The 25,025-nt window shown below is 46.5% G+C and overlaps 4 protein-coding genes across 7 annotated transcripts in view; 3 read left to right on the top strand and 1 right to left on the bottom strand.

Moving 5' to 3' along the window:
* The first annotated feature begins 967 nt into the window (after positions 1–967).
* On the top strand, positions 968–4,826 carry LOC120953413 (rRNA 2'-O-methyltransferase fibrillarin-like). Its single transcript, XM_040373311.2, has 3 exons — positions 968–1,070; positions 1,588–2,035; positions 3,098–4,826. Exons 2-3 carry the CDS (start codon positions 1,621–1,623, stop codon positions 3,253–3,255), a joined length of 573 nt encoding a protein of 190 aa, XP_040229245.1. The 5' UTR covers positions 968–1,070; positions 1,588–1,620; the 3' UTR covers positions 3,256–4,826.
* An 866-nt stretch (positions 4,827–5,692) lies between these two features.
* On the bottom strand, positions 5,693–11,713 carry LOC120953412 (zinc finger CCCH domain-containing protein 13-like). Its single transcript, XM_040373310.2, has 3 exons — positions 11,500–11,713; positions 8,116–11,417; positions 5,693–8,030 (listed from the first exon to the last, which is right to left on the bottom strand). The coding sequence occupies exons 1-3, from the start codon at positions 11,528–11,530 to the stop codon at positions 5,937–5,939; spliced, it is 5,427 nt and encodes a 1,808-aa protein (XP_040229244.2). The 5' UTR covers positions 11,531–11,713; the 3' UTR covers positions 5,693–5,936.
* Positions 11,714–12,236: 523 nt separating this feature from the next.
* Positions 12,237–18,314, top strand: LOC120949834 (serine/arginine repetitive matrix protein 2). The gene is made up of 4 exons (XM_040367387.2): positions 12,237–12,580; positions 12,665–15,542; positions 16,100–17,382; positions 17,467–18,314. The coding sequence occupies exons 1-4, from the start codon at positions 12,568–12,570 to the stop codon at positions 17,925–17,927; spliced, it is 4,635 nt and encodes a 1,544-aa protein (XP_040223321.2). The 5' UTR covers positions 12,237–12,567; the 3' UTR covers positions 17,928–18,314.
* A 3,190-nt stretch (positions 18,315–21,504) lies between these two features.
* Positions 21,505–25,025, top strand: part of LOC120961732 (protein hairless) — a 33,696-nt gene continuing 30,175 nt past the window's right edge. For 3 of the 4 annotated variants that reach the window (XM_040385737.2, XM_040385734.2, XM_040385733.2), the window contains exon 1: positions 21,505–21,891. The gene's annotated coding sequence lies outside the window, so the exon portion shown is untranslated. Of the gene's footprint in view, positions 21,948–25,025 lie in introns of all 4 variants that reach the window. The other variant, XM_040385735.2, reaches the window with a different exon arrangement.

The following is a 25,025-nucleotide window of genomic DNA, read 5'->3' as shown; positions in this document are numbered from 1 at the left end:
GAAGTAGAGAGCTACTAAGAAGCCCTTTTAGATCGACTGGTTTTGGTGCCAATGATCCACTGCTCAAAATGATTGATGTGTATAATAGGTTAGGGTTATCAGCAGATTTCAATCAATCCGTTAGTCAGCTGCGTCAGCATATTCATGTTAGTTCTAGGGCCATAATGTAAACTTGTACTCTGTAAGCATTAAGTTATTTAGGCATACTGCCCGATAACTTTGATTTAAATAAATAAATAAATAAATAAATAAATTACCCCGCACCAGCCCTCCCCGATTTTTATACCGGAGCCCCCGGAAGAGAAATGTCAAGTCGAGAAATGTCATTTTGCTCTGAACAACTTCACCTTGTCATTTATAACACTTTGCTTTCGCTGTACGTCAGCTGTTAGATTTATGCGCACGGTTAAGCCGCCCGCCGGTTAATCCGTCCCCGGATAATCGACGTTCTACTGTAGAATGTACATGCGCTACAACAATATAAACTGCTTCGTTTCTTCTTTTTGTTCCTGCTCTCGATCGATGATGTCGTGCTCGCGGCCTTACCAGCCTTCAATTGAAGTGGGAATTGAATCCTTCATGCTGCACACATCCAACGAGTCTTCGTCACCGTCCGGATATCTGATTCGTAAGGAGCGTTTGCATATTCCGCTCTGAAGGCAAAGCACACAACATGAAAACGTATAAAGACTACAGTCCAACAATATTCATCATGTTCTTAAACATTTGTTGGCTGCGCTCTGACAGTTATCGAACAGCACATCAGCATCGGAAGTGCCTTGGAATGTGAATGTGTTAATTATGTTTTAATTCTAAAATTCTTCACCAATTACCAAGAAAACTCCATCCACCGTTGACGGTTAAAACGGATAAAACGAAGAACTTTAAATGCGTATGTATATACACCTTGTGAATTTTAACGAAGCTAAATTCAGTTGTCAGTGGCGCCCGTCAAATTATCCCTGCGGTTCGATTATCCGGGAACTCCGTGAAACAGCTCATTTTCGCCATTTCCGTTTTGTAGGTCCGTAGAAAAGGTTGTGTGTGGAAGCTAAGCTGCGGCGTTACAGGTACTGTACCATTTTTTTGTTTCTGTGTAATTAGCAGGCAAATGTGGCTCTAGAAGCAAAAACTTATTTGTTAAGCGATTAAATGGTTGTTTTTGGTACGATTAGCAGTTTTGAACGTTGAGTTAACAGAAACATGGCCAATTGCGACTCACTGCCGCCGTGTGGATTAGAAGTTAAATTCGTTGTATGTGTGTGTGCGTTTGGCACCGTGTAGAGAGGGCAAGCTTCGGTTGTTACTCTCACCATCCGAGTAGCGGCGCTGCCAGCACTAACTGCGCGTGTGAAAAACTTACTCTTTTCTTGTCTCCACGCGCCTGGGCACCATTTTGTTTTCGGTCCGAACAGCATATTGGTAGTTTTTCCAGTTTGAACCAAATCAAATCGCTGTTGGTATTCGATAACTGTATTGAATTTTACGTTTACCAATGAGTCAAGCCAGTTGTCTTGCGATGGAAAGAAGTGCATATTAGCGAAGTAATTTTGTGTTTTATTTTAAAATTGCATTTATCCCCTGCAGTACGGAAATTTAAAGCAAAAAACCAATTCAAACATGCCAGACTGGAGAGAACGTGACGATTCCGACCGCGGCTATGGCGGTGGTGGTGGTGGCGGAGGCGGCGGCGGCGATAGCTACAGCTACGACCGGGAACGTCGGGACTACCGTAGCGACCGCGGCGGATACGACCGTAATGGCGGTGGCGGTGGAGGCTACCGCTCGGGCGGCTACGGAGGTCGCCGTGACGATGATGGCGGCTACCGTGGAGGCGGCGGCGGCGGTGGCTACCGTGGAAACGGCGGCGGAGGCGGCGGTGGCGGCGGCAGCCGAGGACCGCCGAGGATTGACCCGGCTACCGCCAAGACCGAAGTGTTCGAGGTCGAAGCCGACAAGGTTAAGTTCATAATCGGTCGTGGCGGTAACAAGATCCGTGAGATTCAGGACCGTTGCCGTGTGTCGGTGCAGATTGGTAAGCGTGTATTGATTGCTTTAGTAGAAGATGTAACGTAGAGAAAAGAAGGATGATGTGTGAGAACTCTGGCAAAAAGGCTGCAGCAGCACGATGATGCTATTGGTGGTACAGCGCTCTGTCCTGTTCAGTAATGGTTCCCCGAGACCCCGCACGCTCCGGATGCTGCGCGCGTTAATTCGACAGCAAACGGAACGAGTCGAACCCCCACACGTACCGTCGTTCCGTTCCCTTCCTTCCGTATCGGGGAAGGCGTTGTTTCGGTTTTGTTGAAATAATAGCACTGCTTGGTTGGAACGCGAGACGCGCTGGCAAACGAATTCCGGTTTCTAATGGTCGAAAAGCGCATCCTCTACACAGTGTGTCGGTACTCGGACAGAGGAAAAAAAATAAGGCAAACAGAACGTTTACAGTACTTGTTGGAACGATTAGTTTAGTTCGTACATTGTACACCGTTATGGCTCACATGTTAGTAGTCTGCGTGGGAAACGTTGCTATATGCAGAACAATCCTGTTACGGCAAGCTGTGACGTCGTCATATGAACTCTTCATTTTGTGTGTACGCTGATCGCTTGTAACCGGCGCTGAAACAAAAAAAAAGCAGGCTGCAGGAAATTGAATGTGTATAGTAGCGAAGCCCGTGTGAAGGCATATCCCCCTTCTTTTCGCTATCGCCCTATTATCCCTCTCTGTGGGCAAGAGGTATGGAACTGGAGCAAGAGAGATAGAGAATGAAGAATCAGTAAAATAACCGTACCTCTCTTCCATGGGTGTGTGCGTGTGGTGCGTTGTGCGTGCTGCGCAGTGTGTCGGCTCTGTCGATTGCATTCGACGTACGCGCGCAACAGCACACATACACGAACCACCCGTCAGCCTATCCAACTTTCCTTGTGCCTTTCTTCTCCCTTCCCATCCATTCGCCAGTTCCTACTTCCTCCTCTTGCTCCAAAGATGTTACTTCGCGGCAGACAATCGCGTTATGAGATGGTTTTGTGCGTGTGTGTGTTGCTTCTCTTTACAAACCCGACTCTCTCTCCCCGCTTACCAAACAACTCTTAACAGACAAGGCTCGCAACGAGAACGGCGCCAATAATGTGTCGGTGATGGGCGATCAGCTGAACATTGATCGTGCACGGGACATGATCAATACCATCATTAACGATGACCGGCGGGACCGCGAGGACGACCGGCGGCGTGACGGTGTTTCCATGCCCTTCTAAAGTGGCACTCGGGGAAACGGTGTTTCAATGATGTCAACTGCGCGGCGGCGGTATCAGCTCACGTACACAGACACGTGCGATGTGCGTTGATCGATGGAAGCAGCTGTGGAAAGGAGAAGAGAAACGGGCAAAGTGAGCTGCAGTACGTAAAATCATATATATATATACCTACATATATATATTAACATATATAAACACAATACAAAACGATGTGTGGAAAAAGAAACGAGAAACAGTAAAAACACAGAAAAGTAACCAGTCGTGCGATAATATGCAAAAGAGAAAACTATCCAGTCATGATCATAAATATCCCCCAGCACCGATAACGAAGGGTTCTCCCGGCAAGAAAGCTGAAGTACAAGATTTTTCTTCTAATACGGCAAAGTGAATTCGTGTTGAGAGGAGAGACAGTTTTTACCACGTAAGAAAAAGCAACCGGCAAAACATGAAAGCTAAACACGTTACTCGTTAGAAGCAGAGAAAGGGAGAGGCAGTGTGACGCGCAGAATTCCAATCAGCGAAGAGAGCAGGACGGCGGCAACAAAGTAAAACAGAAATCGCTACAGCAGAGCAGAACAGAATCCATCCTTCTCTCTCCCCGGTAGTAGAGTTTTAGAGTACAGACAGGAGAGACCTCCCTTTCGCGGTTTGTTGTAACGAAAGACCGAGAGTTCTATTGCATTTCTATTTGTGTCCGTTAGCGAACAGAGAAAGAGAGAAAAAGCAGAAGCAGGTAGATAGATGACGCGCGTACATGGTTGTGTGTGAGTATGTGCGTATTTGACACACATACACATCAGCACTCCGATGCATAGACAGAGAGACAGAGAAGTGTGGTATATATGCATCGCAGCATGCGACGAAGAACAGACAGAATGATGCTGATTGTACAGTAGTAATCTGTTGTTTGTATTTACCGCTCTTTTTAGCTATCGGATGCTCTTCTCTCGAATCGCGTGTCGGTATCCTTTTATCGTGTACATTTGACGAGACTGATTCCATTCGTTTTTTGTTTGTATAATTTAATAATGTGCTAATCGATCTAACGCGTGTTTAGGGCGAGTGCCTCTTTTCCTTTTTTTATGATTTCGTTTCTCCAGAGGCCTCCGCAGAAGAATTAGGGTTTGATATTCCTTCAACGAAGTTTTCCATTCGTTCCACTCTGATTAATTATTACGTACGTATACCGTTAAACATGCACTTTTAAAGCTATAACTGCAGGAAAAGATACTGAACAACAGACAAATTTAATGGGTTTAGCTTTTATCGTACTGTAAAACCAGCTAAACGGTGGTATATGGAGTTGAATGACGAAAGCATGCAGGGGAGGGGATGTGAAATGGGTAAAATACTTTAACTAACAATCGAAGCGGAAAATTGTACTATCCGGACCAAACTCGGCGGAAATATAAGGTAGTGAAACAAAGCAGCAGAACACAGTATGCGTATATCAAAGGCAGGAAACAGTTTACGGCTCTCCACTCAGCAACGGCGTAGCATTAAACACAAGATTAGCCGGAAAAAGCATGTGAAACATACGCAGAAATATATAAACCGTGTGAAATGACAAACATCGTTATTGTGTTCATGTTTCCGAAATTATTTTCTTCCTCGTTTGCTTGCAATTGACCATCTTAATCGTTTCCTCGCTTGAAATATGGGGCTACGCGAGTGGCCCGCTGTTTCCCTCGCTTCTTGACTGCTGCTCACAGAAAACGCTGGGTAGAGTTGATCCAGTGTTGCAGGTCTCCTTCCGCTGGTCGCCAGGTCTCGATCACATCCGACAGGGAGGGTGTGACAGGTATCCGTCTCAACCGCCCGGGATGTCTAGGGTCCATGTTCGTAGAGGAGCACGGCGTGAAGGCTAATGAGTGTGGGGCACGTTTGTTTTAGGCGTCTCCTGTATCCTAGTTTAAGCTGCTTATTCTGCCTCACCCGTTTCAAGAAGGTCATTCCAGAATCCAGAATAGCCCATTTCAATTCCTAATTTCATCTATTTAAACGCTTGATTCAACATTTCCATAACATTGTTTTATGTGTCGAGATAAATAAACCGCAACTATGTATCGATGTATCGCGGCCATAAACTGTTGGACAATTAATGGATGGATCAGCCAAAGCTTTTCACCTTCACGTATCCACTATGTATGTCTTTGCCGAAAACGGTTGTTGATATGATCATTCAAATAAAACTATGTGAATCAAATTTGTATCTTGGAAAAAAACTGATATCGTTGCTTTTAAACATGGTAAAATTAATAGTAAAAAGAGTTTAAAATTATTAATTTGTCGGGGGGTTCTTACACACGCTAAAATACGGTACTATCTGTCTGATCCTCTATATAAAACTTACATACATATTGATCAAGTAAAATGGATCTTCTTTCATGTATGGAGTAGCTTCTTTCATAAACTTTTCTGACACAACAACACGATCTCATGAGTTTATCGCAATTTTATTAACATCTATTTCTATAGTTTAGTTCCTTATTCATTTTTAAGCCAATATTATCAACGATCATTTCTACGGCTCTTCGTGAGCGTTGAATAAAACAGGATAATGTGAATGGGAATAATTGAAGAAAAATTGAAAAAAAAAAAAAAACAAAACCTTATGTACATACATAACCCATAGAAGAGAAGATGCAATGATCAATCATCGTGTGCCGCTCATAGGAGTTCTACACACGATTGCTCTTCTTCTTTTCGCGCAGATGTGCTGTCTTCTCCAAAAGCTGTTTACGCTTGAAGTTCAGCACAGATTGTTCGGTAGTGCTTGGATCGACGCGATGGGGTTTTTCTGTCGCTGGTCCTGGCCGCAGCGTTTTGAGGCGGAAATCTGCTTTTCCCTGACCCTTCAACTGGATATACCCCGTGTCTGGCTTGTGATTGGAGCCTTGCTGTAGCTTTCGCTGCTTTCCATCAGTGTTGCCGTTGTCGTCCACAGAGGATTCGATGAATACACCCGAACTGGTCCACACCGGAAGCGGAAGGCTACGGCTCGGCGGTCCAGATAGGACAGAACCTCCGTGCTTTGACTTCATCCGTCCGTCCAGAGTATGCGTTTTGGACGACGACGCCACGGCCCGCAGCTCATTCTGATCGGTCGGCAGAAGGGAAGAGACTCTGAAGCCAAGCTGCTTGGCTGGTGTAGCCTGCTGCTCCTGGAAGCCAAAGTTACGCTTCAGCCGTATCTTGTCGGGTGTCACGTTTTCTTCGAAGAAGCCGCCGCTTTCAATACGCTGCAGAACGCGCAACTTAGTGTGTTTCGCCGGACGCGGTGTTGATGCGACTGTTGCAGCAGGACTGTCAGTCTGTTCTCGCTTGCGCTTCTTAGTCGGCACGGCAGATGCTGTCGTGGTGGATTCTCGCTCCAGGATAGCTGTTTGTTTGCGCGATTGGTCAACCGTGCTATGATCTTGGTCCGTGTCGATCTTTGGCTGTACTGCATGATGTTTTTTCGCTTTTTTCTTTTTCTTCTCTACCACTTCTTGGCCATCTGTGTGGTTCTCATGCATGGCACTTGCTGACTTTGCGCCAGCCAAGTTACTACTGTGATCTTCTGCATGTCCGTTCTGAGTAGTTTGTTTTTTGTTTTTCTTTTGCTTTGGAACTGTATCCGACTCCACCATCGTTTGATTTCGCATCTTTTCCTTACGCTTAGCACCGACAGAGTTTGTCTGAGCTTCTTCAAAGCTAGACGCTTTCATCTCCTTGGCGGGGACATCCTCGGGCGTAACGTCTTTTTGCGGATTTGTTGGTGTCGTTTCCATTGCTGCTAATTTGCGTTTTTGTTTTTTCGTCAGCTTCTCGACTTCCTGCACCAATCCATCACTGGCAGATTTTGATAGGAGAGGATTGATTTTGCTATCGCTCTTTACAACACTCGACTCGGACTGAGTTTGAACTGCCGGCGTCGCCTTCTTCGTAGAAGCTGCTACGACGACATCCGTGCTTGATATTTTCTCATCGGAGAAAGACGGACCGGATCCATCGAGTTGACGTTCCGTTCGCTTTTTCTTCTTAGTTTGTTCGGAGTCTTTAAGGGGATTCGCTTGCTTTGCTTTCTCATCAGCGACAGCAACCTTATCTGTCTTGGCAGCTTCTTTAGCTTCTGGTTGTGGATCAGAAGCTTCCTCCTTCTTGGGTGATTTCTTGTGCTGTTTCTTTTCTACTGCTGGTGCCATCAGCTCTGATTTTTCTGATTTTTGTGTTTTATCTTCCAAAGATTGTACCTGTTCTGGATGATTCTGCAATTGATTAAACACCGCGAACGCCGACAGAGCTACGCGTACCGGTGGATTCTTTGATTTGTCACTGGATTCCTGGTTTGATTTAGCTTTTTGTTTCTTTTTAATTTTTTCCAGCTTTGCTCCGATGCCGCCGCTTGTGCCCGTTGCGTTTCCATTTTCTTTGTCCAACTGTTTCTGTTGCTCAAGCTGGCGCTCCTTCTTACGCTGCTTACGGCGCTCGATTACTTCCAGCTTGTGACGCAGCGCCTGCTCCAACCGTTCCTTTTTCGTTTCAGCCAGCTCCTCCAACAGATAGTTCTTTACCTTGGGCTTTCTCTTCTTTTTCTTCTTTAAGCCCTCTCCACCCTGGCTGAGGGAATCGTTACCGGTTGTACTGCTGTTTAAGCCACCATCATCAACGTTTGTTGTACCCCCGGAACCAGCAGCAGCAGCAGCACCAGCAGCAGCGGCAGCGGCAGCTGCAGCCTTGACCGCCTCGAGTTCTTCCTGCTTCTCCAACTCGCGCTGACGCTTTTTCTCTTCCTGTTTGGATGAAAATTGTTATGAAATTAGACACCGGAAAAACAAACAAAACAGTCATACTAATACAAACGCCATTTTATCTTACCTTTTTCTTACGAATTGCGGACGCAACCTCCCTCTTACGCTCTTTGTCCTCACGAATGACCTCGTTGCAGCGAGATAATATGTTAGCAAGATCGTAATCTTCAAGAGCCTTTCGTTTTGGTTTTGGCGCCTTGGACTGTTGTTTGCCGTTCTCTGGTTCTTGGTTCTCCACAATCTCCACTTCGTCATTCATCTCCTTATCATCGTCTGGTTTTGATGGTTTTTCTGCAACGTTCTCATTCATCGGTGCTTCATCAACCTCCATCGGCTCTTCCACGAACTGTGACGGCAGCGACCGGCGTAGTTTATCCTTTTTCTCGGGTTTCTGTTGTCCTGCTCCCGAATCCAACGACAATCTTGCCTTATTCTTGGCCTGGGCAAATGGATTTAACACTGTTGATCCTCCGTTCGCAGTGGTGGCCTTCTTTTCTACTGGCGTTTTCTTCCCTTTGTCCTTGCCCGAAAGGGATTGATTTGACTTCGGTGTTGACGTCTGGACGTGAGCATCCTCACCACCAATAGTAGCCCGTTTCTTCGATGCTCCGATATAAAACTGTGCAGAAATCAGCGGTACGGCGGGCATAGATTTTCTTCCCGGTTTTGTTGGCGCTTCATCCGCAGGTTGATCCAGCGTAAATTCGGCTGGCGCAGGTTTAGCTTGTGTTTTATCATCATGTTCCGCATTTTCAACCTCAACGTTCTCCACCAAAGCTTCTGCTTCTTCCACTTCATCATTTTGAGTCGCGTCTGGCTGGCTAGACTCACCACCTTCGTCTGTTTCAGACTGGATGGCGGCTTGCATATTAGCATTCGCGGGGAGGCTTTTACGGCCAATCACGTCCTTCGTGGTTATAGAAGCAGCCGGAAAACTTTTGCGAGATGCAATGACAGACTTTGTAGGTGATTTAGACAAGGAGACATCTTTTTCCATCGCATCATCGCTTTTTTGCACAGTTTCCCCACCATCCTCAGCATCCTGAAACATTGTCTCACTATTCCCACTGGTATCGTTTTCATCATCTTCTGCAGCTACCTCCTTTTCGCCATTTCCGTGCTTTGAATTCGATAATGATTTTGTGGCTGAATGCAATGCAGCTCCTGTATCCTTTGAGGGCGTTTTATGAGCAGGTGTGGCTGGAAGCATGGTCTCATTACCATTACCCACTTGCTGCTCATCGGTGGAGGATTCCATTGAGGTATCGTTTTTAGCTGGTGTATTATTGGCAAGCTTATCCTGATTCTTGTTTTGAACAGCATCATTGATTTGAGAAAGATTAAATTTTTTGGTGGGAGTGTTATTTTCTTTGCCTCCAACTGGTGTTAACGAACGTTTGGAACTTAAGTTCTTTGGAGACTTGGCGGTTTCCTTGCGTTCCTCGTCCGAAGCCTTCGTGTCCTCGTCACTATCATCAACCATTTCTATAATTCGTCGGCGTTTGGGAGTTTTCGTTTTTTCCTTGTCCTTCACACTAGCGTTTTTCGTTTGCAGATCTTCATCTTCCGTATCCTTCAACAGTTCATCCTCGTTCAGCTGTTCTGCCTCATCGCCAGACGAAACGATCCACGAGTCATTGCCGTCTTCCTCGTCCTCCTCCTGTTCATCGTTCTCTTCCGTATCTTCACTGCCCAGATCCTCACCCTGATCCATAATTTCATTTTCCTCCATTTCGCGTCTCAAATCGCTGGCCAACGAATCGCCGGACTCATAACCCTCCATTTCTACCGCCTCGTCGTCCAACAACTCATTTTTATCCTGCGCCTCTTCTTCGTCTTCCAGTTCATCGTCGTTATCTTCATCGATTCTTTCATCGGCTGATGCAGCCTTGGCTGCCGGCGAGCGTGACTTTAAAGGCGATTTCAGTGGTGCATTTTGAAGCTTTTCTGTCTCCTCTTCCAGCCGTTCCTGTTCTTCCTGCTTTCGGACGCTGAATTCATCAATGCCCTTGGTAGCGGAACGTCGAACAGATTGTGACCAAGATTGTGAAAGTTTCTCTCCCTCCGAAGTGGATTTGTTCGCTACACTACTGGTATCTTTGACACTGGTGTTAGCTTCCATTATGCTGTCTGAAATTTCCACCACAGACGACTCCAATAACTCAATTCCACTGACATTATTAGAGCTATCGATTGCCTCAGTGCCATTATCAATCAGAACAGTTGATGAAGAATTCATTTTATCCTTGCTGGTCGAGTTAGGCTGCTCGATCGTATCCTTTCCAGGTTTGGGAGAGGCTGCAATGCTGCTTGATTCATCGTTCGCTTTCATCTCTGGGACAGAGTCGCCTACGAAACTCTCGCTCTTCGGAGACTTAGGACTTGATTTCAATTGATCCCCAGTTGGCTCCGACTTCCCAGGCAAATTAACTTCTCTGTCCACTTTCGGCGACACTCCTTTGAGATCGGAGTTGCGTAAATCATTCACGACAATGACAACTTCCTTCGACACCGATGTAGGCGTTTTGGGGAAAGAACTATGGCTGTCATCCTGTTTGGAGTCGTCACAGAAGGAAACGTTTTTATAACGTGGCGACCCTTTGGGCAACATTAGTGGAGACAATGATACGCGCGGAGTTTTCATTGCGCGAGGTGGTGTTGCATCCGTTTTCACGCTACTCACAGGGCTCTCAGCAGTTCTACGAGGACTGGGTGAAGCTGATTTCTTCGCTGCTGTCGACTGGCGTCGGGTAGTTCGCGTCGATGCCTCCGATGATACCGATTCAGCTCGATCATCACTGGCGTCCTCTTCGATGATGGTGTCATCCTTCAGCACACGCAAACCGGAAGTAAGCTTCGGGGTAGTGACAGGAAGCGACTGTACGGAACCGTCATCGGAGGTGACACTGTTGCGACGAGTGGAGCGACGTACAGCCGGTTGTGGAGAGTTCATTGAGGCCAGAGCTTCGTTCGACGCCCGGAGGCGGGCTGGCGTACGTGAACGGGTTGGCAACACACTGCTGGCTCCCTCATATGCAGCGTTCAGCTCGTTCAAGTTCTCCTCCGTGAGAGATGTATTACGCGAACGTCGACCCGGTTCGGCACCGATTTCAGCTTCCTTCAGATTCTGCACCAGCTTGTTGGGCAAGATTGTTGGGGTATCTGACGTCTCCGACATACGACGGCGCGTATTGCGCCCCACAGTCGGTGTAGACGGACGGCCTTCGGTCTCCTGTATCGCATTCAAGGCATTAACTTTCTTCGTGGTGCTGGCTGATTTCTTTGGCGTACCACCGGTGGCTGCGCCGGCCGGCTTCTGCGGGGTAGCTTCCTGGTCAACCGAACGCCGACGAAGAGCACCACGAGTCACTGAAAAGATTGGAAAAACACAACCATCAGCGCTTCCTGCTCTGCCGGCAAGACTTTGCACTTGAAAGGAACCCGCGCTTACCTCTCGTTGGAACTTCCTCGTCCTGATTCATGGTTGAATGTTTGTTTTCCACACTTACAGCACAACCAATTAACGAATCTTTCACTTCACAAACGAAATTTTACGATACAATTAGGACTCTTCACGATGATCGTTTTCCTACACCGCAATCCACGTTTTTTCCACGCTTGTTCTGCTCGCTGTCTGCTGCGATTTGCTGTCTGGTGCAATTTGACAGCTGTGGTGTCGTTACTTTTCGAATTTGGCAATTGCTGGAATCTACGTAACGCCTCGTAACGTTTTTATGCGTTACCGTAGAAGCCCGCCTTGGACGATGTGTTTGGGGAAAACATGCAATTTGGCGCGTATTTCAAGCATCATATCTCATAACCATTATTTCATATTGAGTATACAATGCTCTTTAGGTCAAAGATGAAGATAGAACAAAAACAGCCTATCTCTATAGAATGAAAAATAAACGTAAATTGATTCACTTTAACTTATGAAAACTCTACAATGCAATATTTTAAATAGTACAATAAAACATAAATAACTGTGTACTATATTTCCATAGATTTAGATAATCGCTGTCTTACGGTTCTACTGAAACATTTATTATGTTTATTTATTTATTTATATGAGCATTAAAAATAACGGTTGTGTTGAAATAATTCAAACGATGCGACATTGTCACTTTGACATACGTAACACCGTTATGTGGCGCTAGAGCATCGACGGCAATCTAGTCAACTACTCTGGTCGGTTGCAAACGAATTTCTGCAGACGAAAAAAACGGACAAATAACAAAGACCAAACGTACGACGCCAGCCTACGGTGGTAGTACCGAATAGTGAGCAGAAAATTTTGCCTTAAGAACAGCTCCTTACCTTCATACAAATAGTTTTTGCGCCTTCGTTTCGTCGAACGCGTTACTTGTGACGGATAGCATAATTGAGCAACAGTGCATATCATTCATCAACAGTGTCGTTTCCCGATAACGCTAGAGTGTTGCGTGGTGGTAAGGTTGTGCGTTTGAGCAAACACTTTTCTTCGGAATAAAATACCGCGTTTTGGTCAGCTGCATCCGTGATGAATCGTTTGGGTGAGTGTACTTCTGCCAGCCTCACATGGGAGCACAAAGTACAACAGTTGTTACACAATTGTGTGTGTGTATGTTTACTTTCAGCCGAAACGGAATCGACGCCGAAAAAGCGTCCTCTGAAGGTGGAAGACATTGTTTTGAAAGATGCAATCACGAAATCTGGTCGAAAGGTGAGGCGTCCGGCACACCTTGACTCGCCAGAACGGGCGGGGTGTGCATCGCCCAGCGAAACTAGAAAATCCACCGCACCAAGGGCAAAGAAAGACACCGAAGCAGCCGGTACACCCGGAAAGCGGGCAGCGGCAAAAGACCCAGCTTCGCCGGAAGAGGTAAGACGCTCACGCAAAACCATTACGTCGGCCAGAAAAGCAGTGAAAGAACCAGCGGGCACACCGAAACGGGACGAGCCAAAGGAGCCGAAGCCAAGTGCATCCACGGTCGACGAGGGTGCTGGTATCTCTAAATCGGGACGCAAAATAAAAGTCCCTATCAAGTTGATGGAATTCGAGAGTGAGGTGTTAACCAGTCCTCGCAAAATACTTGTATCGGAAAGAGAAGAGCCAACCAAGGTTAAGGCTGCTAAAACTCCCGGGCGAGCTAAAACTCCGGCCAAGGCGGCAGTCAGCACCAACGCTGGTGAAGACGAAGCAAAGCAGCGGAAGACACCGGGACGGCGCGCCAAATCCGTAGTGCCGGACGAGCCGGAAGCAGAAAAGAAGAGTGTAGCGTTGGCGGCTAGGACTCCCCGACGCAAAGCTGCAACCGCTTTATTTGGCGATGAGGCGGCCGATGCTTTACGACCGGAAAGCCCTGTGCCGGAGCTGCAATCGCTCCCGAAGACTCCAGGGAAACGAGCAGCCAAATCTTTGATGGGTGGTTCCGCTGTAAAAACATTACGCACTGACAGTCCACCGACTGCCGAACCAATTCCGCCAAAAACTCCTGGCCGTTTGGGCCGTCCCAAGGCGGTAGCAGTTGACAAAGATGGGAAGAGCGGGTCGGAAACGGATGCAAAAGATAACATAAAAGCTGCACCAACTCCCGGACGGCGTGCTGGTAGATCCACGATAAATGTAGCAGCAAAACTATCGCGTGAGGAAAGTCCTACTTTGGAGCTAGTGGTACCGAAAACACCGGGGCGCAGGGTTGGAAAATCGGTCGTAAATGTGCTGCATGCTGAAAGTGCCATTGTGGAGCAAGTGGCCCCTAAAACACCAGGCCGTCGTAAGATGGATGCTGTTGTGGACACTGAAAATGATTTGTCAGAGGTGAACGTATCAAAACGTGTCACAAAAACTCCCGGCCGTAGATTGGACAAAAAGGAGAAACTACTATCTGAAGAACAGATTTCGGATACGGATTCGACGTGCAGTGCATCACATAAACCTGATTCCGTCATTCAAAAGGACCCATCTCTCGCATCCGAAGAGTCTATGTCACGTTCGGGTCGAAAAATTAAGCCAAAAAGAGTGTTTGGGTTTGAAATGACAATGGAACCGACTGTGTCGGATGGTAAAGCTTTGAACGATAGTAGAAGGAAAAGAAAGGTTGATAGCACTGACGAAGCATCCATCGAGACGATTTTGTCGCCAACAAAAAAGAAGAACACGGGTAGTGCCTCTGCCAAGGTGGAAACACCAAAGCAAAGCAGCGGATTGGACAGTGTTGCAGAATCAGTCCAAATCGAAAATACCCCCGATGGGACGGTTTCACGATCCGGAAGAAAAATCAAACCGAAGAAAATGTTTGGATTTGAAGATGGGGATAGTGACTCCTTTGTCCACATCACAGGCTCCTCTTCCCCTACATTAATCGATGAAAAAATGGATGAAACTAGCGGCGTAGACGGTACCGTACAGAAACATGCAAGTGAAACCGCTAAAACTAATGCCACTGGCACACCATCCAAGAGCGTACCGTTGTCAGCAAAAATCGCGAAAAAAGCCTCCACCCTTCCCGTGGAAATTGACCCACAACAGGTTAAGGAGCGGAAGAAAAATGATTTTATAACCAGACGAGGTGTGGATGATCATCATCATTCAAGCGACCAAACGGATTGTGTCCAGATCGGCACGGAACCGGTCATCCTCCGTACTTCTATTGGTTTTGGTAAACCTACGACAGCAAAGGAAATGCCGTTGGTAGAAAGTGCAAAATTAAAAGGCGATGCCAAGGCTACCGAAAGCGTAACACCAAAACGCGACAAAACAGTGGAGGATGGCAGCAGCAGTCGATCTGGTCGGAAAATAATACCGAAAAAGTTTTTCGATACAGATGATGTACCATCCTCTGGGCGCAAATCGAAGGTTGCCGTTCCGTCCGCTCAAGGGAAGCTTCCTGTATTGACACCAGAAGAGGGAGAAACTGAACAAGCGACACCCTCTGTCGAACAGGAAATAGCTGCGGAGGGAAGTGTTTCTTTACAAATGGAAATTGCTGGGGATTCTGCAGTAAAGGGCGAAGCTGGGGGTGATAGTGTATCTGTTGAAGGGGTATCTGCTGAGGAAACTAATGTTTACGTAGGAACGAAGCAAGCAGAAGAACCGAATGTAGTAACGAAAGAAACTCTTGAATCGGGCATAGACACTGCTACTAAATTAGAAACGGAGTATGAAACACCTCCAGCACCGGTCGATGAAGAACAACAGCAGATTGGGAAGGGTAAAGAGCAGGAAGATTGCTTCAAGGATGGGGATAGTGTTTCAAGGGCAGACATTGTTGAAGTGGGAATGGATTCAAAGAAACAGGAGGATGAAATTAATGCACAAGAAGAGAAACCGGAACACAATGTTGAGTCGATAGCGCCCGTAGAGACAAATGAATCACCCTCCTCCCAGCAAACTGACACAGCACCTGTAATCTCAGACGAACAACCCAATAGACCGGACGGTGAAGCATCGGGCGAAACAGGCGACATATTGAGTTCTGATAAAATAGATAATGTCATCTCAGAAGCAGAACGGTAAGTTTGGTCTGCAGCTATCTTAAGGGCAGTTTACTACGATGTTGCTAAATGGAGTTCTTTGTTTTAAGTCAATTTATACATTACATTTTTAATGATTGCTTTCGGACAGTGACGTGAATAACTTTAGCAAGCCTGTAATGGTCCATAAAGAAGAAGAATATTTTAAATTTATATATTATTTCACTTGATTACATACTCAGTTGCTGATTATGAAATAGTAATTGTAGTTACTGATTGTAAACTGTATAATTATAACTATTTTCTTAAATATTGCTTTTGATTGGAAATTTTAATGTTTAATGTAAAACATTGCAATATTATTTTTTTACAATATTATTCTTACTAATTAAGTGATTAATGTATTAATGTTTTAACCATGGCATGAAGCCGCCACTAGCACAGATCTCGATGGTACTAGCAATAATGTAGAGATTTAATGATAATAATATTTATGGCAACAAATAAACGATTTTGTCTAATAGGAGCGAGTCCATTCTATTCTACTTTTGAAGTACCAAATTAATGTATTATCTAAATGTATCATCTTATTACAGATCAGAATCAACGATCAAACAGCACGTTGAAGGTGAAGGTGCGGCATTGATTGAAACCTCGCTAGAGCAGCAAAACAAAGAAACTTCTACAGTTGAAAAAACACTGGAGAGCATAACAAATTCCGCAACAGATAATGAAATGAACACTACAAACGATTGCAAAACCGTCCCCGAGAATAATGTTGATGAGTCGGCTCCAAATGCTGTCGTTGAGGAGCCTGGGTCAGAGCGAGTGTCCGAAGGTGTTCCCACAGCAAATGTCATATCAAAGGTTGCGACACCGGAAGATGATGAGATGCTAGCGAATACCTCATTTGGAGGAATCGAATATTTGGAGGATCAGGTGAACAATATCGCTGAGTGCATCAAAAGCCCATCCCCGACGCATGAGGCTAGCTATGCGTCGATGTTGGAAGAATCTACTGACCATTCGTCGAATCCATCGACAGTAACCATGCCTGCCGTCAATGAAATGAATGAAACGTTTTCACCCGTGAAACCGAACCAGGTGTCGTCGTCTTCCGGTGTTCCTGTCATTGATATAACGGCCGACACTCCTCGCCCGGTGGTTGCTGTTGCTGCAGCAGCAACTGCTGCTGCTACGCCACGTACGCCAGAATCTATATCAGCTGTACAGGCATCAGCGGACAAATGCTCACCGGATAAGCCACCGGAAATTATTGAAATTATGGACAGTCCGGCGGTGGCGGCATTTTGCAACGAGAAGAACACTGAACTTCTGCGGAGCGAAAAAGGTGGCAGTGTGACAAGTACGCCCAAACTCGTGGTATCGTTAGATGAAGAAGCCCACGAAACACACGAGGAGCTGCAGCGAGCGGGTCGTAAACGATCACTATCCACCAGTGCAGTCGATACTACAATGAAAAGAAATGTTACATTTCATAGTCCGGCAAACAGCACCGTGCTGGTCGAAACGATCGACGAACGATTGGTACAGAAAAGCTTGCAGGGCCAGCAGCAGCAAGAACGAGCAGAAGGAAATGAGAGCAGTCATGGCACAAGCATCGGGGAAAAGTTGCGCAAGCCACGAAAGCGCTCACTGTCTGAGCATAAATCATCCGATCTGAAGCGAAACAACAAGATCAGCAAGTTGCCGAACTTTAAAAACATTCACGCAAACCATTTCAATCGCATGGAGTCGATCGCAGATTTCATGAAGCGCAAAGAGACCCGAGCTAAACATATACTCGCATCGGCCAGTCCGGCAACAAAGATTCCTGCCCGACCCGTTGCCGCTACAAATGATTCCAGCACAGCTGAAGGTAAGTGAGGGCGGCGGGGCACGTAGGATGATAAAAATGGACATTAGGCAGATTTAATTTTACCGTTATGTCTCTTTCTTATAGCACCATTATCGGGCAAAAAAGAAGCATCATCATCCACGACGAAACCTTTCCTTTTCAAATCAGCTGGTGGTGGGGGCATACCAGTACCCTCGGCAGGGCTGTTCGTGTCAGGTATCAAGGGAGCACCCTCAACGTCAACCGCAGTAAAGGCACCTAGTGCGGCTGATCGTCATGTGCCGTCCACGACAACGGCAACCAGTACCACCGCCAAGAAGCCCATCCGAAGTGATGCGGATAAGATGGCTAACCGATTGAAGCAATTCCAGGCAACATTTAAACCGAAACATATTGCACCTGATACAAGTGCCGCTTCGGCTGGGGCCTCGGGAGCGGCGATCACAAGCGCTGTCGGAGGACATCCGGTTGAGCAACTGCGCTCAAAACAATTGAAGATTTTGAAAGGTGTACGCACGAATCGACGATTTGAGCTGCAGATGAAACACCGAGACCAGCAGCAGTAAAAGAAGGTTCGATCCATTTAGGCCGGCCGGAAAATAAGAGGATGGATGTACCTAGCATCTCATATATTATTATTTTTAGTCTTTGTCCTGAGTTATGTTTACTAATTGATGTTTCTATATTAACTTTGCTTCGTTCTTTTGGTGGTATCGATGGAAAGAAGGCCAGGCTGCTTTTTTTAAACAGAATTATTATCACGTACTATATAAGAGAGTTCTTTTTTACACTTTTTGACATAGAAGAATTGCCTTAATGATAGCAGGAGTATGGAAGCATTAACAATTATTAATCTGTTAGACATTAAAAGCTCTCAGTTGTAATCCTTTATATGATAACAATACAAAAAAGAATACACTGCAACAAAAGGAAAGTATTTGTTTTGTTTGGTATGCAAATTGTATGCAATTATTTCGGAACGAGTACATTTGATCCACATTCGTTTTTCTATAAGCTGTTTTCACTGTTGAGAAAGTTTATCAGTTGAGATACGATAATTTGTATCGTTTTTGTTTGTTTAATTTGTGTGCTAACTCGCGTGGTCTTGTATTGTTTGCAGGTCCATATCTTACGTCCATTGTGTCTCATGCCTTTAAAAAATTACTTTAGCAACATGTGCAAACTAGTGATGAGCGGGTCGACCCGAAAGCCATCCGTAAGCGACCCGGAATCGTTCGAGTCGACCCGAAAGGTACAAGTAGGTTCAACGACTCCGGTAGCTGCAAGAATGCATAAGCCACTCCGACCCGTTGGTGCAACGAGTTCGGGTCGGAATGGGCCAAGGCGAGTTCGGGTCTACTCGACTGATGAGTAGGTGCGAAAAAGCATAACCGACTCCGACCCGTTGGTGCAGCGAGTTCGGGTCGGGTCGAGTCTAGGTAGGTTCAATACCCGACCCGAACTGCACCAACGGGTTGGAGTGGCTTATGCTTTCTTGCACCTACTCATCATTCGGGTCGACTTGAACTCGTTGCACCCGCGGGTTGGATTTGATAGCGACTCGCCACTTGGCGCACCCGTTGCACCCACGGGTCGGAACCGATTCCGACTGGCTCGCACCCGACTCCGGGTCGGGTCGAGAAATGAATCGTATGACCCACCACTACCTGTGTCATCTATAGAATGTTAAAAAAACTGAACTTTTCATAATCATTTCAATAACTGTAATAATAGTAATTAAAGCTGATACTATTGAACGTTTTACTTGAACTTTTGTTTTGATAAATTTAACTACAATTATTTTATTATAAACAAACTGAAACCTTTCCATTCTACACCCTTTATTTCCCCTTTTTGTGCTTGGTGTTCTACATTATACTCATATATTAATATATTCATATTCAAAAACTTACGGTTGCTGGATGGACTCACAAATTCTCATGCTTTATTGTGAAGGCAAAACAAAAAAAAACACGATTCCATACCCCCGAGATGAGCTTATCAGGAGCTAGTTTGTTCGGTTATGATGGGCCAGAGAAAACAAGCGAACACACCTCCCTGGGAAGGAAACGTTGCTAAAAGGGATGCAGAGCAGACCCTGGGAAGAAAGTGCTTTGCATGGGAACCAAATTTTCGAATCACCATGGTGATGAGTGGAAACGAGAAGGGGAGAGAGAGAGAGAGAGAAGAAAAAAGATGAAACCGTGTAAAGCAAATGAAGGAAAAGGCGAAGGCGAGAAGGGCAGAAGGGCGAAAATAAAATCAATAACAAAACTAGCAAAAAGAACACACATACACACACACCATTCTGGGGGTTTGCAACAGTGGCATGGGAAGATGAGATGCATTCGCGCATCTCTCTTGATGCATCATTTTGGTCGCTTTCCTTCTCGTTTGCTTTTGCTGGCTCTGTTAGCGCACGTATGCACACATGCACACAGCAAACAACGTTCGGTACACACATTGGCTGCGCTTCCTTTTTCGTAGTCGCGTTTTGTTCCCGTGCAATGAACCGACTGTGCAGCAGGAATGGGAGAAATAGGAAGCGGTTTTAATAGCGGTATGGACATTCGGAGCGAATAAAAAAAACAGACACACACACACACAACCACAGCTCCGACCATGCCTGAGCAACGGAAACGGCGCAAGGGCGGGCAAGGAAATGGGAAATGGTATCACTTCCTGGGATCCTTCGAGTCTGGCCGTTAAGAAGAAGTTTTTTGGCCCTTCTTGCATTCGGGGGTTTTTTTTTTTGTTGCCGGTTGGACGATATATGCATTTATTTATTTTTTTCGGTTTCGCGCAACTAAATGCAGCTACACTGACAGGAAACGTACTACTACTGTGTTTGAAGACAGAGGAAATTTAAACAATCGCTTTAAAGCTACCAACACTCACACAAAGATACGCGTTATAAAATCAGGCCTATTTCGGAAATAGTGACACAGGAAGTGCATCTATGCTGGTAGCGGAAGGAAATAACGAACCGCCTGTCTATTTACGCCGGTTCTATTGCATCTAAAGGGTGTGAAAGAGAAAAGGATAGTTATGCTAGGAGAAACAGGTTCACAAACCATGCTTGATGCAATATGTAGTACATAAATTGGGGAAAGTTCTTCATGCTCTGTTTTACATCCAGCCGATAGATTTGTACTCAACGAGAATAAAGCAGTAAAATTCGTACGTCTGCCCCATGGAATAGTGTTCTGAACATTCAACTGCATACGTTGCAGTTCGTACACGGTTGAGGCTTGATGTTCTTTCTCACTCACTCGCTCACGCACACCATTCTGGGCATCGTCATCGCAGTGAGTCAGAAGCGCGTACAAGGGTGAGAAAAATTGTTTGCACCATGTGAGTGAACCGGCAGTCGAAAACCGTGGGAGAAACATTCTTCTCTCGCTCTGTCGTGTGCTTCTCATCGTTCGTTCTCGATATGATAGAGTGAAACAGCACTTCCCGCCGGCCGATCGAAAGAAATATCATCCATCCGCACACAAGCCGCTCTTTGGAAATGGATTAAATGGAATTCTTTTACGTTCTTTTGGTTTTAACTATGGTTCCCGGAATAAGTGTGGAACACCTTGAAATTTCATTCAACTTGGCGGCAGCGACAGTGTTTTTTTTCTTCTACATTTTCTTTCATTGCAATCTACCGCTATAGAGAAATCGGAAGAAGCAACCACTTTGTTTTGTAACCATTTGCATTTTTTTCTATTAAACATTCGATTGCTTGAAGTGATTGGACTCGTTTGTAACTTTCGTTGGCCAATGAAAAACCGTTGACCGTTGAAAAATGTTAAACATTCTCTCAAAATTCCCTTTTCCCACGCTCAACGGCGATCGTTAAGCGACAGTTTCCCACGCCGATGGGAATTTTCCCAACATCAGACAACACGCTGGATCAAATGGGAGAGAAGGGAAATTCATCGTCCTACGTTGCTATAGCGGATTGCCGATGCGTGCGCCTGAAATGAACCCGCTCTCGCTCTCTTCTCACACACTTCTCTCACTCGCTCTCTTTCGCGCACTCTCTTGCCTTCCTGCTCTCTCTACAGTCGAAAACGGGCGCAAAGCAGATTGAAAACATAAAATGGCAGCTACGCTTTTTGAGAGTCACAACGTGGGAATAATCGGTGCATCTCGCTCCGCCGAACGGCTCTCACGATTGCGCCATCTCGTACTGGAGCGAGTCGCCTACAAAAACGAATGAGCGGCAGTGTTCACTCGTCGTCGGGCGGTGTTATCTCTTTTGCACGGTGCCAGTTCAAACGTACACGAAAGGAAGAGAAGTACCCTTTCGGTCGGTGTTGGCTCTCTTTTGCCAACGCACACGACTGAGACGGATTGCTGCCAGCGCCAGTGTACGTTTGTTGTGTTGTGGAAAGCTTTTCCAGAGAAACGCGCTCGCTCCATCCGAGGGAAAGGACGGACGGTATTTTTTGTGTCTGCCGTCGTGTACAGGTCGCTCGCCTGGATTCCGTATAGTTGCCGTTTACTCCGGCTATCGCAAGCATCGATCCGGACGGTGTAAGTGCGCTGCGAACTGTGTTTTTAATTGTGTAGAAAGCAGATGTATTCTTACGGTTCGAAAATGTGGGGACGATAGTTGTACGGTAGAGCAACTCGAAAGCGAAAAAAAATGTGGTGCACATCATGCTCATAATTGAGGATTGAAAATGTGAAGAAAAAAACAATAGTGGCTCGGGGAATTATTCCAACTCATTGCGAAGAACGGGGTGCAAAAGTGAAAAGAAACTACGTTGTGTTTGCTGTAGCTTGGCTGTCAAATCTCTCACTCGATTCTATTGCTCGCTCCCTCTTGCAATCGTTCATGAATCTCTCGCGAATAGTAGTGGAACGATGTGAATGGCATGTAATATCAATATGTGCACGTTAGATATCCGAACGACGGTGCAGTGCAATGGTGGTGGTTTAGTGCATTTACTGTGCTGCAACAAAACATTCTACAAAGCAATCATCCGAGCGTATGAACAGTAAATGAAAGATCGGCCACAGTGAGAAGTTATCATTTGGTTTCGTAGCAGCGCTCTCACTTGTAACAACTCACTAGGGGCGAATGCGGGGAAGGGAGAGAGAGAGAGTGAGAGAGCGAATCAAAACGGTCTGGATACTATGGTTGACGGAAAGTAACATGAAATATTACTTTTGAAAACAGTATTTTCGTCCCGTGAAGTGGATGGTTTTTTTTTATCCTATGGATAAGAATCATCCGAAGTTTGGTTCCATAAAATGCAACAGTATGGTGCGAACTTAATGCTCTCGTTTTGTTTCAACGGATTCCACGGCCTGCCTTTGGACGTTGGAGAGACGATCGACGAGATCAACTGACGGTAGTCGCCGTCGCTACCACTGTGTGCGTGTGCTGGCGTTGCTAGGTGTGTGTGTGTGTATGTGTGTTTTGGCGTTCGATGCAGACGGGCAGTCCCTTTGCGCGTTGCCCTTTCTCGTCGTCTGCAGCGGCCACTGTACACGAGAGCCGGCGCTACGTGTGTGTGTGTGTGTGAGCGCGCGTATGTGTGCGTGTGAGCTATAGAATGTGAAACCTCAACGAAAGAAAAAAGAAAAAATGGGAAAAATGCGTAGGCAAAATATGAGAACGCGGTGGTGCACGGTTCTGTCGTTCTACGTTCAGTTTTGCACCGTGATGCGCGAATAATTCGACACCGTTGTTGCCCACCAGCCGTCGCCCGCCGCGTCGCGTAAACTCTCGCCCTCGTCTTCCAACGGTGCCATGTTTGTTGTTTCTGTTTGTGACGTTTCAAATTCGGTTTCTTGAGTGTGTATATGTGTTTGTGTGTGTGTGCGCGCTTAGGTGTGAGCAGGGAGAAGTGAGTGGAGGTAATGGTGTGGTTCGGCATTTGATTTAAAAAGATCCGACCTAGCAAAGCACTTGTGGGCAAAAGCGGGACGAACGGCGGACGAGCGAAAAAGAAGGCAGCATAGAATGGGTTTAAGTTGCAGGCTACCCCTGCCGAAGGAGTGGTGTGAGTGGTGAACCGATTCCGGCAAAACGGCCGCTTCTCACATATTTCCATCCCACCCCTCCCTCTTCCACCCCTTCCCCATTCCTCGACGACTTCCTATACTTATGGCAGTTGCGAGAGGAAGGTGTGTGTCTGCCGTCCAAGAACACACCGATCGGATGACGATGTCGGAAGGAAGTTTCCCTTTTGGAAGCGATTGATCGTGGTAGCAGCGGGAATAGCAGGGCAGGGCAGGGCAGGTCGTGGCATGCCAGGACGGGTGTGTAGGAGTATGTGGGGATGTGGCAAAACCTACACCAACATCGGCGGCATCATCGGGCATTATCAATGTGAGCGCAGGGAGCTCCAAAGCAGAAGCAAACGGGAATGAATTGGAGAATAATACGTGAAGGTGGAATAATGAGGTGCCTGAAGACGGCGTGAGCGGACCCGGGCCACTGCTGCGAAAAAGGAATGGCCGATAGTTGAGCGAACGAGACAAACGTCACCGTCAAGAATCCGTGTGTTTAACGGAAAACGGAAAGAATTCGTACGGCAGTGTAGCAGCAGTAGGCGGCTCACCGTATGCGTGCGTGCCAGGTTGTGCGTGTAGGAACGGTCTGTTTGCAAGTGTGTGCGTGTGTGCTCGCTGAGATATGTGCGGTGGATATAAAATCGTGTGTTTTTACTTTTGCTTTTCCATGCCATCCTGGGTACCTGCGTGTATGTGGCTCTGTGTATGGGTGTGTGTGTGTGTGTGTGTGTGTGTGTGTGTGTGTAAGTGCGTCTTTCATTCTCATTTGGTATTCCTTTTCACCTTCCATGGTTGTACAATGTCGAGGAAACTGTGTGGAGAGGGTGAGCGAGAAAGAGTATTGCTATGTTGGCTTGCTGCTATCTCGCTTTAGCTCGCGGTATTCACTCGTATGGTGAGCGCAAAATTCTCACGCAATGAGAAACGGAGCTGGTGAGCGGTGAATATCCCGGTGACAGGAGCGAATGCACCCTTCGAGGGACCCGCTTCACCGTGAGGGGCGACAACAAGGATTGGTGGGGAGGTTATGATGGTGGAAGGATTAGTTGTGGTTTAGAATGATTGTTTTATTCGCGCTTTAAAGTCACTAAAAGTCACCGCGCAGGAGCGCATCCGGAATGCGTCGGTCTGTTCGTTGGCTTGCCACTGAATCATCCTTTCTCCAAGTTGGCCTAACAGGGCGTGAGCTGAAGGAAGTATTTCGTGGCAATGGCGAGTCGGGCAGAATGATCATGTGTTGTTGACTGGCCAACTAGACAACCGTGGCTGCGTTGGGGGCAGCCTCTGTGAAATGTGTTGGAAACTTGTTGAACGGAGACGGCGTCGGGGATGATGTGATCACGGTGATGGCTGCCCGCCGGAAACGTTGTGGTTGCCGGACTGCCGGGGGGGGGGGGGGGGGGGGGGAAGGTAGGAATATATCATGGACAAGTGTGGTGTGAGCGCGGCATCGCGTGCGTTGTATCCACGAAACTGCGAACCGGTTCGTCTCTTTCGGTTAGTGGTTTATTCGCGGCTGCTATCTTTTTAAGGAAGGCACGCTTTCTTTCCTTCTCGTTCTTGTGCTTTGGCTCGCTGTCATCCTGCTCCTGTTTGCTCGTACATGCTTCTCACTATCAGAGCCCACGACGATGTGACGACGA

This window comes from Anopheles coluzzii, chromosome 2 (assembly GCF_943734685.1).
Source record: "Anopheles coluzzii chromosome 2, AcolN3, whole genome shotgun sequence".
Classification (NCBI taxonomy): domain Eukaryota; kingdom Metazoa; phylum Arthropoda; class Insecta; order Diptera; family Culicidae; genus Anopheles; species Anopheles coluzzii.
The sequence above is the reverse complement of the archived record's forward strand: the minus strand, read 5'-3'. Positions and strand labels throughout refer to the sequence as shown.